Genomic DNA, 12,163 nt, shown 5'->3' with positions numbered 1-12,163 from the left:
TGCTTTTTGCACAGACAATAGGTGGTCCTTTGATAATTTGCGGATTGGATAAGCCGCATGTGGAAGAGTGTAGCATGTAGGGTGTATGCAGTCTGTCTGTGAGGTATCGTGGTAAGAAGGGTAGTGGACCGTAAACGAGCCCCCTGTTAGAGGGACATCGGTCTGGCGCCAGTGTGGGTTGAAGCAAATGGCCTTAGAGGCTTACGTTGCAGAGCAGCTGTGTTCCTATTCAAGTGGACACGTTATATTTGAATTGCCTTCCGTTCTGTACCCTGCTCAGAGATTCTAATGATACAAGTTCTAACAAGTGTAGATCGCTCTCTCCGATTCCTAGGATTTGACTTTTGATATTCCTTAGAGCATTTTCCACTTTTCCACAGTACACCTTCTGTAGCCTCCACTGGCTATGTCCCTACCACTGACACACTCACACACTCCCCACTGAACCTGTGCTGTTTTGTGTCTCTCTCTCTCTCTCTCTCTCTGTCTTCCTCTGTGCTATCGCTTCATGTGGCAGGTCTATGAGGTAAGAGTGGATTCAAAAAAAAAGAAAGGCAGCTTAACCTCGAGCTGACCTTAACCTAACCCCAAGCACTCTGTAGGTTACTAACGCAATCCCTCTCCTTCCTCTCCCGTCCTCAATCATCCCTCTCCTTCCTCTCCCGTCCTCAATCATCCCTCTCCTTCCTCTCCCGTCCTCAATCATCCCTCTGCTTTCTTGTCCGGTCGTGTTCTTTATCCTGCTTCCTTTCCTGGTGTGACTTTGAGCTCTGAAACAAAAACGTAACACAAGGCTCCATTATAAGGCAGTCATTTCCTGGTAATCGTGTGGAATTGCTGTGAATTAAAGGTACATGAAACTGATAGTCTCCACGACGGCCTCTTTTCTAGTCTTATTCACTGCAGTGCGGTTATTTCTCTCTGCAGTCTACAGTGCGTTGTGTATTAATACACACACACAGTAGGTCAGGTTAGTGGACTGGATGTATGTGACCACACACACACACACACACACACACACACACACACACACACACACACACACACACACACACACACACAATAACCACCTGACACTCACTCACAAGGACACCTCTTAGTGTTTGTGTTCGGAGCATAAAGCTCAAGTCACGGTCTCCCTGTAGCCCTAGTCCTTTTCCCCCATTGCTTCTCCTTCCCTTCTCTCTTTTCTTGGTCTGTTTCTCACTTACTCGGGCACTCCCCTCACCGCTGCCTCCCTCCGATTTCCCCGCCTGTTTTGGGAGACACTCACCCGCCACTCCTCTCTGCCTCTCTCCCGCCTGCAGTTGCGCAGCTCCTTCAAGCAGGCGTTCAGCAAGAAGAAGTCCCCTAAGTCTGCCTCGTCCCACTCTGACATAGAGGAGATGACGGACTCCTCCCTCCCCTCCTCCCCTAAACTCCCCCACAATGGGTCCACAACCTCCAGCCACATGCTCAGGAACTCGCACTCCAACTCACTGTACGTATAAGGTGTGGTGTTTGTGTGTGTGCGTGTGTGCGTGTGTGCGTGTGTGCGTGTGTGCGTGTGTGCGTGTGTGTGTGTGTGTGTGTGAGAGAGAGAGAGAAAATGTAAAAGTTATGTCATTTGAGCATCTGTGTGTAGGCTGTCGGACTGTCTGGACGGTGAGGCAGAGACAGTGATGCAGCTCCGCAGCGAGCTCAGGGAGAAGGAGATGAAGCTGACGGACATCCGCCTTGAGGCTCTCAGCTCGGCCCATCAACTGGACCAGCTCAGAGAGGCCATGAACCACATGCAGGTAACATTCACACACACGGGGAAACGTACGTGCATGCACACACACTCACACACACTGTTTTGTTGACCTGCTGTTGCTATGGCTTCCTGTGTTTTCTCTCAGGGGGACATAGAGAAACTGAAGGCAGAGAATGACCGTCTGAAGCTGGAGAGTACGGGGAGCAGCAGAGCCCCCTCCCAGGCCTCCATCTCCTCTTCGCCCCCTCACCATACACACACCCTTGCACAAGGGCCTGGCCTGACCCAGCACAGCATCAACCTCACCGAGTCCACCAGCCTAGGTAAGAACAGCATGTTTTGATGTGGGTATCTGTACAGTTGGGTAAATGTGTGAGCATGCGTTTTTTTAAGTGTGTGTACATCTGTATTTGTGTTTGGGCATGATGGCCTTTTGAAAGTGTGTTGGCCTGATAGCTGTTTCTATTGTGAATGGGTGTATTGTGTGAGTCTCACTCTCCTCCCCCTCTCTCCTCTCAGACATGTTGTTGGATGATACAGTGGGAGATGGAGGGATGAGGAAAGAGGGACGACACGTGAAGATAGTGGTCAGTCTGGACGAGGACCTCTCCCAGGAGGCCAGGGCTCGCCACTTCCTGATTGGCTGTATCGGTGTGAGTGGTAAAACCAAGTGGGACGTCTTGGACGGGGTGGTCCGTCGCCTCTTCAAGGTAAACACTTTGAAGGAATGACTTCATTCGCGGACAAAGGTTTCATTCATTTGATTTATCTTTCCAATATCCAAATAAGTGACACAAGAAATTCACAGTAGAGTTGCATGTCACCGAACCCTTGGCCTTTTCCCTCCTGCTTCCTTAGGAGTACATCACCCATGTGGACCCACTGAGCCAGCTGGGGCTGACCTGTGACAGTGTGGAGGGATACAACATTGGGGATGTGCATCGCCATAGCAACACCGGCATCTCTCACTCCCCCGAGCTGCTGCCCTGCGGCTACCTGGTTGGAGACAGTGACACCATCAACATCAGGCTCAAAGGTATGAGCGTGTGTGTTTCTCTAAATGTCTGCGTCTCTCCTCACAATCTGGTGTGTGTCGTGCTCTCTGTGTAAAGTGTTTCCCTCTCTCTCCCTCTCTAGGTGTGAGCAGTGAGAGTGTGGACTGCCTGGTGTTTGACACCCTGATCCCCAAGCCCATGCTGCAGCGCTACGTGTCTCTGCTGAGGGAGCACCGCCGTGTCATTCTCTCTGGCCCCAGCGGCACCGGTAAAACACACCTGGCCAACCGTCTGGCAAGACACCTGCTCCTGCAGGAGGGCCGACCCCTGACCCCTCACTCCGTCGTCACCTTCAACGTGGACCACAAGTCTAGCAAGGTACGTAGCGATGCCCCTGAAGCACCGTCGCCGCAGCATGGGGCACCGACTGGCGAGGCGATACACTGTGTGTTGTGACCATTAATTTGCCTTTTTTTCTCTGTTATATGGGACGTGTCTTTAGAGGCAGAACTCAACAGTGGGTCTATGTTAAAACAACTCAGTAGGGTTTTTGTGCATTGAAAAAAAGACTTGATGTGTAAACCTCTGTCTCTCTCTCTCTCTCTCTAGGAATTGCGTCAGTACCTGTCAGGCCTGGCTGAGCAGTGCAGCGGTGACAGACTAGAGGCAGAGAGCCCTCTAGTGGTCATACTGGATAATCTGCACCACGTCTCCTCTCTGGGAGAGCTCTTCAACGGGGTGTTCAACTGCAAATACCAATGTTGGTGAGTACACACACACGCGCGTGCGCACGCACAAACACTTGTGTTTATTGTAAATGTGTTGATTTTCTGTGTGTGTGTCCCCAGTCCCTACATCATCGGTACGATGAGCCAGGCCACATCCTCCGCACCCAACCTACAACTCCACCACAACTTCAGGTGGGCTAACTCAACAGCCGTAATAACACTAGATATACCAGTTGAAGATCAATAGCAGCTGAAAGGAAACCCCAGCAAAATGTTTGAATTTGAAATGCACTTTACATGATTAATCACCAGGTGGCAGCAACAGACTGGGCAGCAATCCATTGCCCTCTCCATTCCTTCCGAATGGAAAGATGGAGTGTCTTCATTGGCTGTATTCATGAATGAGTCACTACCAATTAACTCCTCCTCCTCTGTCGTTTGCGTATGTGATCAGATGGGTGCTGTGCGCCAATCACTTGGAGCCGGTGAAGGGCTTCCTGGGTCGCTACCTGAGGAGGAAGCTGATCGAGACGGAGATCGGCAGCCGCAAACGCGTCCTGGAGCTGGTCAAGATCATCGACTGGATCCCTCGCGTCTGGCACCACCTCAACCGCTTCCTAGAGGCACACAGCTCCTCTGACGTTACCATCGGTAGGTAGAATGCACAACGACGTCATAAACCAGCTATATGCCCCAATCTAAAAGAAATGGAAAAGATAATCACAGTAATTTTAAGATTTGTGGCGCTTATATTTTCCATTAATTTGGGGTTTAAGGCATATAGCTGGATCTACAAAACCAATGGGATGGGATGTGGACTAATCTTGACATTAGGCAAATTTTGTGGTCTGAGAACATCTTTATGCACAAATTAGGATTTGGAAGGAAAGGCACAGTAGCACTATTTAACATCCATCTGACCTTTGACCTTTGCCTCCCCAGGGCCACGCCTCTTCCTGCCGTGTCCCATGGACGTGGCTGGCTCCAGGGTGTGGTTCACTGACCTCTGGAACTACTCCATCATCCCCTACATGCTGGAGGCAGTCAGAGAGGGACTGCAGGTAGGCTAAGTACATAAAGCCATGCAACAGATGTGCAACACATGCATATCCGCTCACACAGGCACACTGAAACATATCGGTCACAAAAAACAAACAAAAAATATGCACACACACACTTAACATATTATTATCATATCTCTCCATTGATACTTACAATGCTCTCTCCCCTCCATCCGTCTCCGTCTCTGTAGCTGTACGGCCGTAGGTCAGCGTGGGAGGACCCAGCACGCTGGGTGATTGACAGCTACCCCTGGTCAGCCACGCCCACACCTGCTGATTGGCCCCCGCTCCTGCAGCTCCGCCCAGAAGATGTGGGCTTTGACGGTTACTCCGCCCCCAGGGAGGGCATCAGGAAGGAGCCGTCGCAGAGTGACAGTGACGCAGACCCGCTGGTGAGACAAAGGAACACACAAATGCTCAAAACAGGTCAAGTGTACACACAGCACACACAAGCAGGCAATGCAGATCCATGAGACAACACAGACACACACACACACACACAGTCACACTCACGCTAACCTTTGACCCCGGCGTCTCTGTCCTCAGATGAGTATGCTAATGAGGCTGAAGGAGGCAGCCACTTCCTCCAGCCCTCAGAGATACGACAGCGACTCTAATACCAACAGTCACCAACATGACATCCTGGACTCAACACTAGAGTCAACATTGTGAGCCGACGACTCCTCCTTCCCAAGAAGACAAAAAAAAAATGCATTCAGTTAACGTTTTTATGTTCAGCCAATGCAACATTTCTTTTGAATGCGTTTTTCCAAGCTCACGCCACAAAAATCAAGCCACTCTAATTGTCATATCAGGAACACTACGGGTGCAGGCAACCCAGAACGAGAGGAGAACTGAACAACAACAAAAAAGGAGCGAAACAGAAAGCTGCTGCTGTTGCTCTGTTCTATTTTTGCACCGTCGTGGCCAACCGCTCTCCAGCTACTCCTCATGTACCGTTTAGACAAACAACTGACAGAAACCAGCGTTTTTACACTGTGTATGGAGCATCATCTCCATCTTCGTTATTTTCCTTATCAGCATCAGTACCGGGGTCTCCTTATTTCAGAAAAGAAAGAGACTGCGTCGTGGAGCCAAAACCACCACATCAACAAGCCAGGCTCCTCGCGGCTCTTCCCCAGCTGCAGTGCTCCAAACTGGGCTACAGATTGAGCTACAGGCCCTCTCCTCTGGAGCATGGTGCTGGAGGTGTCATCTTCGTCATCTCCACAGAGACCAAATTCACTGGTTCCCAATGCCCCCCAGTGACACACACACACACCTATCACCATTCACCTGCCCCTACATGTGACTCCTTTTGTCCCAAACGGGTCGCCGTAGCATAAGCTTCTTCTCCAGAAGAAAAGTCTCTACTTTGGTGCTGGACTGAACTTTAAAAAGATGCCTTACTTTTTTTGTAACAGACTATGTGCATAGGCTACTTTTTTAAATTTAGTCTTTTTGGCTGTGAACTTACAGGGCTTTAGAAGTCGACACTCTCTTTGCGTTGTGCCTCGGCAGGTGGGCTTGTAGAACTATCCTCATATCAAACACCAATGCCATGTTATTAAGAGGTTATTAGGGCTTGAATAGGGAAAGGGACTTGGGCTTTAATGACATGTCATTCATTGTATTACTCCCAATGCAGAAGAGAAGAGAAGTTTGTAAAAGTTTGGATATAACTTATTAAGGGGGCGACCCCGTGAGATAAAGTACATTTGGTTGGTGCTCAAAGTAAAGAATCATTTTGTAATGGATATGTCATGGATATTGGGGGAGAGATTATTAAGGAATTGCTTTGGTCTCTATACCTCATCTACCTTCTATACACCCCTTTGCGCCTTTGCCGTGCTTGTCGTCTGTTTTGATTATGCGATGTGTAATGATTGTCGTCGTCATGACAAAATGTCGAGTGAACATGTAACAGCGTGTATAATCCTGCTTTGTTTTAAAGTCATTTTTTACTTGAGCTCATGTTTTAAAGTCATTTTTTACTTGAGCTCATGTTTTAAAGTCATTTTTTACTTGAGCTCATGTTTTAAAGTCATTTTTTACTTGAGCTCATGTTTTAAAGTCATTTTTTACTTGAGCTCATGTTTTAAAGGGGTGTGTTTTTTTTTGGTCCGATAGTTATTTGTTTCCAGCATCGCTTCCGTTATCTTTCAATGTTTTGGGTGTTTCTTAGTCATCAATCCTATGCAACATTCATTTTGAACTCAAAAATTGAAGCCAAGCCTTAAGGAGAGTTCTTTGAGGTTTTTCAGCACTGCCAAGAGATGTACAGCAAGCGAAGGATTTTGTGACTCATTTTTGGGGAGCTGGTACAGTCTTTGTTCATTTACATAATGAAATCAAAGTTGTGTCTGTATGCCTGGGGGGGGTCTCTTGTCATAGTCAATGCAAGCACACACAAAAAAAAACGGATACGTAATGTGTTTGTCAGTCTGTATATCCACTTGCGAAAACCCTGCTGGCTTTGAGAGGTTTGGATGGTTGAAATGGATGTCGCTGTTGAATTCACATGTTCTTAAAACTCAATGAATGTGTAGCATTCTGTGCTATGTAAAAAATATATATATATATATATGTAACATAAGTGTAAATACTTGATTACCTTGTGACATTTTGATGACTTTTCTAGCCAATTTGTAACTACTTGAACATCAGTATTTTGTGTACAGTCTCTTTTGCATCAGAGCAGGCGTGTGGAGTTTATCATCAATGTTCTCTCCAGAGCTTGGAGAACTGATTCTCAAGGTCACTGTGCTAGTCTTAATTAAGTTATTTGTGATTCAATAAAAAAAAAACATGGTTATTTATTAATTAATGCAATGTGACTTATCAATTATGGCTCTCTATTAACATAAACCTGTCTAATGTTTTTTTTTGTTGTTGTTGTCAATTTCCACTTTGTAATAGAAGATATACCATGTAACTGTTACATTTTATTTGGTATTTGTACAAAACATTGTGAAATATACACACAATACATTGAAATAAAACATGGTGAAATATTAACACATATATATATATATATATACACACACACAATACATTGAATTAACAAAATCGTATAAATTATGCACAACATTTCTACACTTTTCAATAAAAACTCTAAGTAGTCCAGGTAACTCAATTTTCTTGGCATAAAATTTCCATACAAATAGTTGTACAAAATACTGTACAATTGAAAGAGCTGTGCAAAACAGCAAATCATTTCTAAGTATATCCTATAAACAGGGACAGCTCCAGGCATAAGCGATATAAGTGGTCGCTTAGGGCCCCCGGCCACTAGGGCCCCCCATATATTTTTTTAAAAACTCAGTCAGGTTCTCAACTTACTGTTGAGAGTTAGAATAGTAGAATACACAAGGTGCAAGTTTGAAATGTGGTTGTGCATCGGCAGCTCTTCTCTTGTTTTGTCAGACACTGACAGTCACTCAATGAGCCATTCCTGCAAACAATTTTTAGATCGGTAAGTTAGTCTAGGCAGTTATCAAAACTTGTAGAAAATCATGGCTGAGGGCCCCATTAATTGTGTTAGTCACTCTCACTCTGATAGCATTAACATGACATGTCATGGCAAAATGAATGGAACTGAATGACATAACATTTCAACACTTTCTCTCTGTGCCATGGCAACATGTGTAGAACTGCAGAAAACTTGCTTTAAAACGGCAAAAATGTTTCTCAGCCCCACGGCAAAATGAGTGGAATTGCATGAAATGTAGAATAAAATTACAACCTTTTCTTTCCACCCCATGGCAAAATATATAGAACTGCGGAAAACGTGCTTTAAAACTGCCTCATTTTCCATATGCCACATGGCAAAATGTGTAGAATTGAAGGAAATTGACTTTAAAACTCTGCTGTCAAAGGCAAGAGCCGGCCCTTCCTATAAAATAAACCCTGCAGTTATTTTTAAAAGAAATAATCATGGATATAGCTTAAATTGTTTGGACAGAAGTTCATTGTTTTAAAAATTGGAGGAACATGAAAAAAAATAATTTCTTCTTAGTATTGGTCTAAATTAAGGGATACAGCCTCTGGCAAACCTGGTCACACAGGTACAGTTAATATGTGGATAACCATTTTATAAGCAAATAAATTATGAAACTGTGATCTCTTCTTCGTCCGATTCTGAGAACTCCGAGTGCTTGCTGGAGAGAGATGGCGACGAGAGGTTCGATCCGGCGCTGTTAGACAACTCGCGCCCCGCCGCGGGGGAATGGCAAAGGCCAGGCGCGCCTCTAGCACCGAATGGGTCCTCATCCACCTCGTCCTCCTCTTCCTCCGCGGAGGACTTCTTGCCGACGTCGCTGAGATCTGGGTGTGGGTTCGTTTTAGTGGGCAGGGTCTGCTCTCGACAACCTCCTGACGACAGGAGCTCCCTCTCTTTGGAGTTCCTCCACTTCATTCTGCGGTTCTGGAACCAGATTTTAACCTGGCGAAGAAAAAGGAATAGTACAGCCAGGTTAGTTCTGTTTCAGTTTGTAGAAGTTGACTTTATTACAGAGTTTCAATAATACAAAACAGAATCAGCTTTAGCATGCATGCGCGTTAGCGTAAATACACGCGTATTACGCACAGCTTAGCCCTGGGCAAATAAAAGTACGTGATTTACCTGTGAGTCTTTGAGGCCGAGCTTTGAGGCCAGCTTCTTCCTGTCTGGTTTGCTGATGTATTTCTGTTTCTGGAACATCTTCTCCAGAGCTTTGCGCTGCACGTCAGAGAACACCGCCCGTCTGAGCATCCCTCTTCTCGGCTTCCCTCTGTTGGCCAGTGGCCAAGAGAAGGTCCCGGGGATGGGCACGACCGATGAAGAGGCTGTGGTTAGAAGAGGGGGAGACGTTAATTCAACAAATAAACACTGTTCATTCATAAAGAGCGTGCCAAAACGTAGCAATAGGCTTAAAATAGACGTTAACATCGGTCCCCTGGAAGGCTATTTCTTTAGCCAACTAGCCTACTTTTTTTTAACTTTTTTTTTTACACTAGTCTACAAACTTTGCAATCTGTTATGATTGAATATGCTTCCCCCCTTTGGCCGCGGAATACGTCTCCTTTTTGAGTGAAATGGCACGAGGTGACTAATTAGCACATTGGTCGGTCCCCAGCCGCATTGGTATGGTAAGGAGGCAGCGTATCCTTTAAGGAACCCCGCGAGGACGGATAGAGGAGTTAATAAACCGTGAACGGTAATTGTGTAGTAATGAACTAACGCAGAAAAGACTCTGGACAGGCTGCGAATGCCATATATTATCGCGACAAAAGGAGATTTACACTTTCAAACTAAACACCACTGCATACCTGAATACTGATGCCGAGGGGCCCAGGGTGCATTTGTTCTGCCCTCAAATCATTTTCATTAAATGAACACGAACAGCTATTCAGGCCGCTCGAGCTGTTTCGTGAAGGTATTCAGCGCATCCCATGAAAAGACTCCCAACTCCCATTATGATTCGTCTGAATGAAAACGCGGACTAGCGACTTTATAGACTTTTCTAAGAGATTATTATTTATTTCGTCCTGTTGATTGGCCCCAGAGTTTAAAAAAACGGAGAGGCGAAGGAGGTTGTATAAGGCATGGTGTGTTTTTCAGGTCAGGGATATAGTAAAACACTGAACATTTGTAGTGTGCACTGATTAGATTATTGTTCATGCAAAGAATAATTATTTACAAGTCAATGAATTATTGCACACTTGCACATGTATGCCTATCTATAAGCCTACCATGTATTGCCAAATAACTTGGGCTAAGACCACCTTCATATCCACAACTCATGGTTGCACTTCCCATAATCAGGCACAACAACGAGCTATGTGGTCTTGTGAGAATATTGAAAGCAGTGAATGGCGCCTAATAGGGAAATTAGTGTATGACTGGTCTACGCCTCTTGCCCGCCTGGTAGAAGTCACTCTGGGTGCGTGGGTGGCTTGCGCAGGGGGGGAGAGCTGACCAAATTGGTTATGGTGCTGAAAGCATTGTTGGCAGCCAGTGGCCCAGTGCCCCGGCCCTGTGGGAAAACGCGGGACCTTGCGGAGGAGACACCAAAATGGCCTTAATGCATGAGACCGTGGGGGGGAAGAGACCGAACCGCAGCCCGTCTCGAAATTAAACCGTGATGATTCCGGATAATGGGTTTACTAGCAGTTGGGGGAAAGAGGGCTATGTTAGCAACCAGTGAGCTCAGCAGCAGAGAAGTCAGTGCAAATGGAACCAATTCCACCCAACCACACCACACCCACTCTGAAAGCACTGAAAAGTTCGCAAGCTACGTTTTGCAATGATATGCGTGCCTATACAGGGCATGTGCAAAAAGGTGCAACTTTCAGAGCTTTCAAAGCATTATTTGGAAAAGTCGTTCTATAAAACATTTTGATATGAAAAGTTCTGAACGCTGTCCCAGTCGAGAGGTGAGTATCAACTGTGCGCAAAGTGCAATTCAAAGGTGTCTGAACGTGCATAATTAGTTCTTTACCTGGGAAATATGCAGACCTGAAGAAGGCGGGGTGGAAGGATCCGTCGAAGTAGGGGAGAGAGAAGGCCTTGGGGTGCATACTGTGGTGGATGGCGGGGGGCAACGATGCTGTAGAGGAAAATACCATGTGTCAAGGAACGCCAACAATCAAGGCAACACTCATGAAGAGACAAACACGTTTCTCTTTTACAATCTCTTTTACAATATGCTAAGTGTAAAGGAACTGCTAAAATTACCAATTAGAAAGAAGGTAAAACTTTGTTTCACACTCACCGGTCTTTGGTGATGGTGCAAGGATTGCGCTGACTCCAAACTTAAGATACTTTGGATCTTTACTGCTCGGTTGTGACGTTTTCGGCGCGCATGATTCGCGCCTCAAGGCAGTTGGAGAGACGATGCGCTCCAGTGGCATGGCACTGAAGGACATGGTGGTGGTGGTTGTCGCCGGGGAGACGCTTGCTGAGGGGAGCGTCCGTCTGAGGTGGTACCCCGCCGGCCTGCTTATCCGCAGCAGGTCCTCCACTAGGAAGCTGGAATGGGTTGGAAATGCGTTCTGCAGGGACTGGTGTACCGGCAAGGAGGCGGAGGGGCGGTAAAGGCCTGGGTACATCGCATTAGGCGCAAGGATGCTTGGGATCATCATGGTCCCGTCTGTAGTATAACGCAACACGAAACGATCTGTTGAAATACTCCGTCAAGAACAAATGAGGATCTGATAGGTTCCAATCTGAATGACTAGCTTTACTCCTCTGGCTCCTCTACTCTGGGGAAGGCGTTTTATAGCAGGCTGCCCCAAAGCTCCTTTCAGAACTGTCAGCCTCAACAATGAGGTTCAACAAAGTTCTCTACATGGGTCGCTTTCAAGCGCCGTGCCGGGAGCGCTGATTGGCCAGAGAGTGCAATTTATGATTGGATTAGACTCCATAAGCAAGGAACACACAATGTCCCTTCCACAAAAGAGGCATAGTCATCAATTTTGCATATTGACCACGTTCCATTGAGGCTCTGCAATTGGGTTTTGTTTAGTGGAGACGCACGCAAGGCTAATTAAAAAGCGATCCTAAAAGATTCAGACATAATTTGGGGCTTCTGAATGAGGGCTTAACCCAGAAGAAGCAACTATATTTATTCAGCTCCCCTGCTGTGTTTTAATAGATCAAAA

The 12,163-nt window shown here is 46.3% G+C and overlaps 2 protein-coding genes across 14 annotated transcripts in view; one reads left to right on the top strand and one right to left on the bottom strand.

The window, feature by feature from the left end:
* nav2a (neuron navigator 2a) overlaps positions 1-7,342 on the top strand; it is a 310,069-nt gene extending 302,727 nt beyond the window's left edge. For 11 of the 13 annotated variants that reach the window (XM_036963588.1, XM_036963590.1, XM_036963587.1 and 8 more), the window contains 13 exons: positions 518-526; positions 1,308-1,480; positions 1,625-1,778; positions 1,881-2,058; positions 2,255-2,445; positions 2,594-2,771; positions 2,873-3,108; positions 3,340-3,494; positions 3,579-3,650; positions 3,913-4,109; positions 4,401-4,519; positions 4,711-4,911; positions 5,066-7,342. In XM_036963588.1, the coding sequence (XP_036819483.1) occupies positions 518-526; positions 1,308-1,480; positions 1,625-1,778; positions 1,881-2,058; positions 2,255-2,445; positions 2,594-2,771; positions 2,873-3,108; positions 3,340-3,494; positions 3,579-3,650; positions 3,913-4,109; positions 4,401-4,519; positions 4,711-4,911; positions 5,066-5,191 (1,989 nt within the window). In that variant the 3' untranslated portion in view covers positions 5,192-7,342. The remainder of the gene's footprint in view (positions 1-517; positions 527-1,307; positions 1,481-1,624; positions 1,779-1,880; positions 2,059-2,254; positions 2,446-2,593; positions 2,772-2,872; positions 3,109-3,339; positions 3,495-3,578; positions 3,651-3,912; positions 4,110-4,400; positions 4,520-4,710; positions 4,912-5,065) is intronic. The other 2 variants (XM_036963591.1, XM_036963581.1) reach the window with 1 other exon arrangement.
* Positions 7,343-7,953: 611 nt separating this feature from the next.
* Positions 7,954-11,790, bottom strand: dbx1a (developing brain homeobox 1a). Its single transcript, XM_021585753.2, has 4 exons — positions 11,275-11,790; positions 11,002-11,109; positions 9,144-9,346; positions 7,954-8,963 (listed from the first exon to the last, which is right to left on the bottom strand). Exons 1-4 carry the CDS (start codon positions 11,642-11,644, stop codon positions 8,628-8,630), a joined length of 1,017 nt encoding a protein of 338 aa, XP_021441428.1. The 5' UTR covers positions 11,645-11,790; the 3' UTR covers positions 7,954-8,627.
* Between the last annotated feature and the right edge of the window lie 373 nt (positions 11,791-12,163).

The sequence above is a fragment of the Oncorhynchus mykiss genome, chromosome 26 (assembly GCF_013265735.2).
Source record: "Oncorhynchus mykiss isolate Arlee chromosome 26, USDA_OmykA_1.1, whole genome shotgun sequence".
Lineage (NCBI taxonomy): Eukaryota > Metazoa > Chordata > Actinopteri > Salmoniformes > Salmonidae > Oncorhynchus > Oncorhynchus mykiss.
Note: the sequence above shows the minus strand (reverse complement) of the source record. Positions and strands in the feature narration are given on the sequence as shown.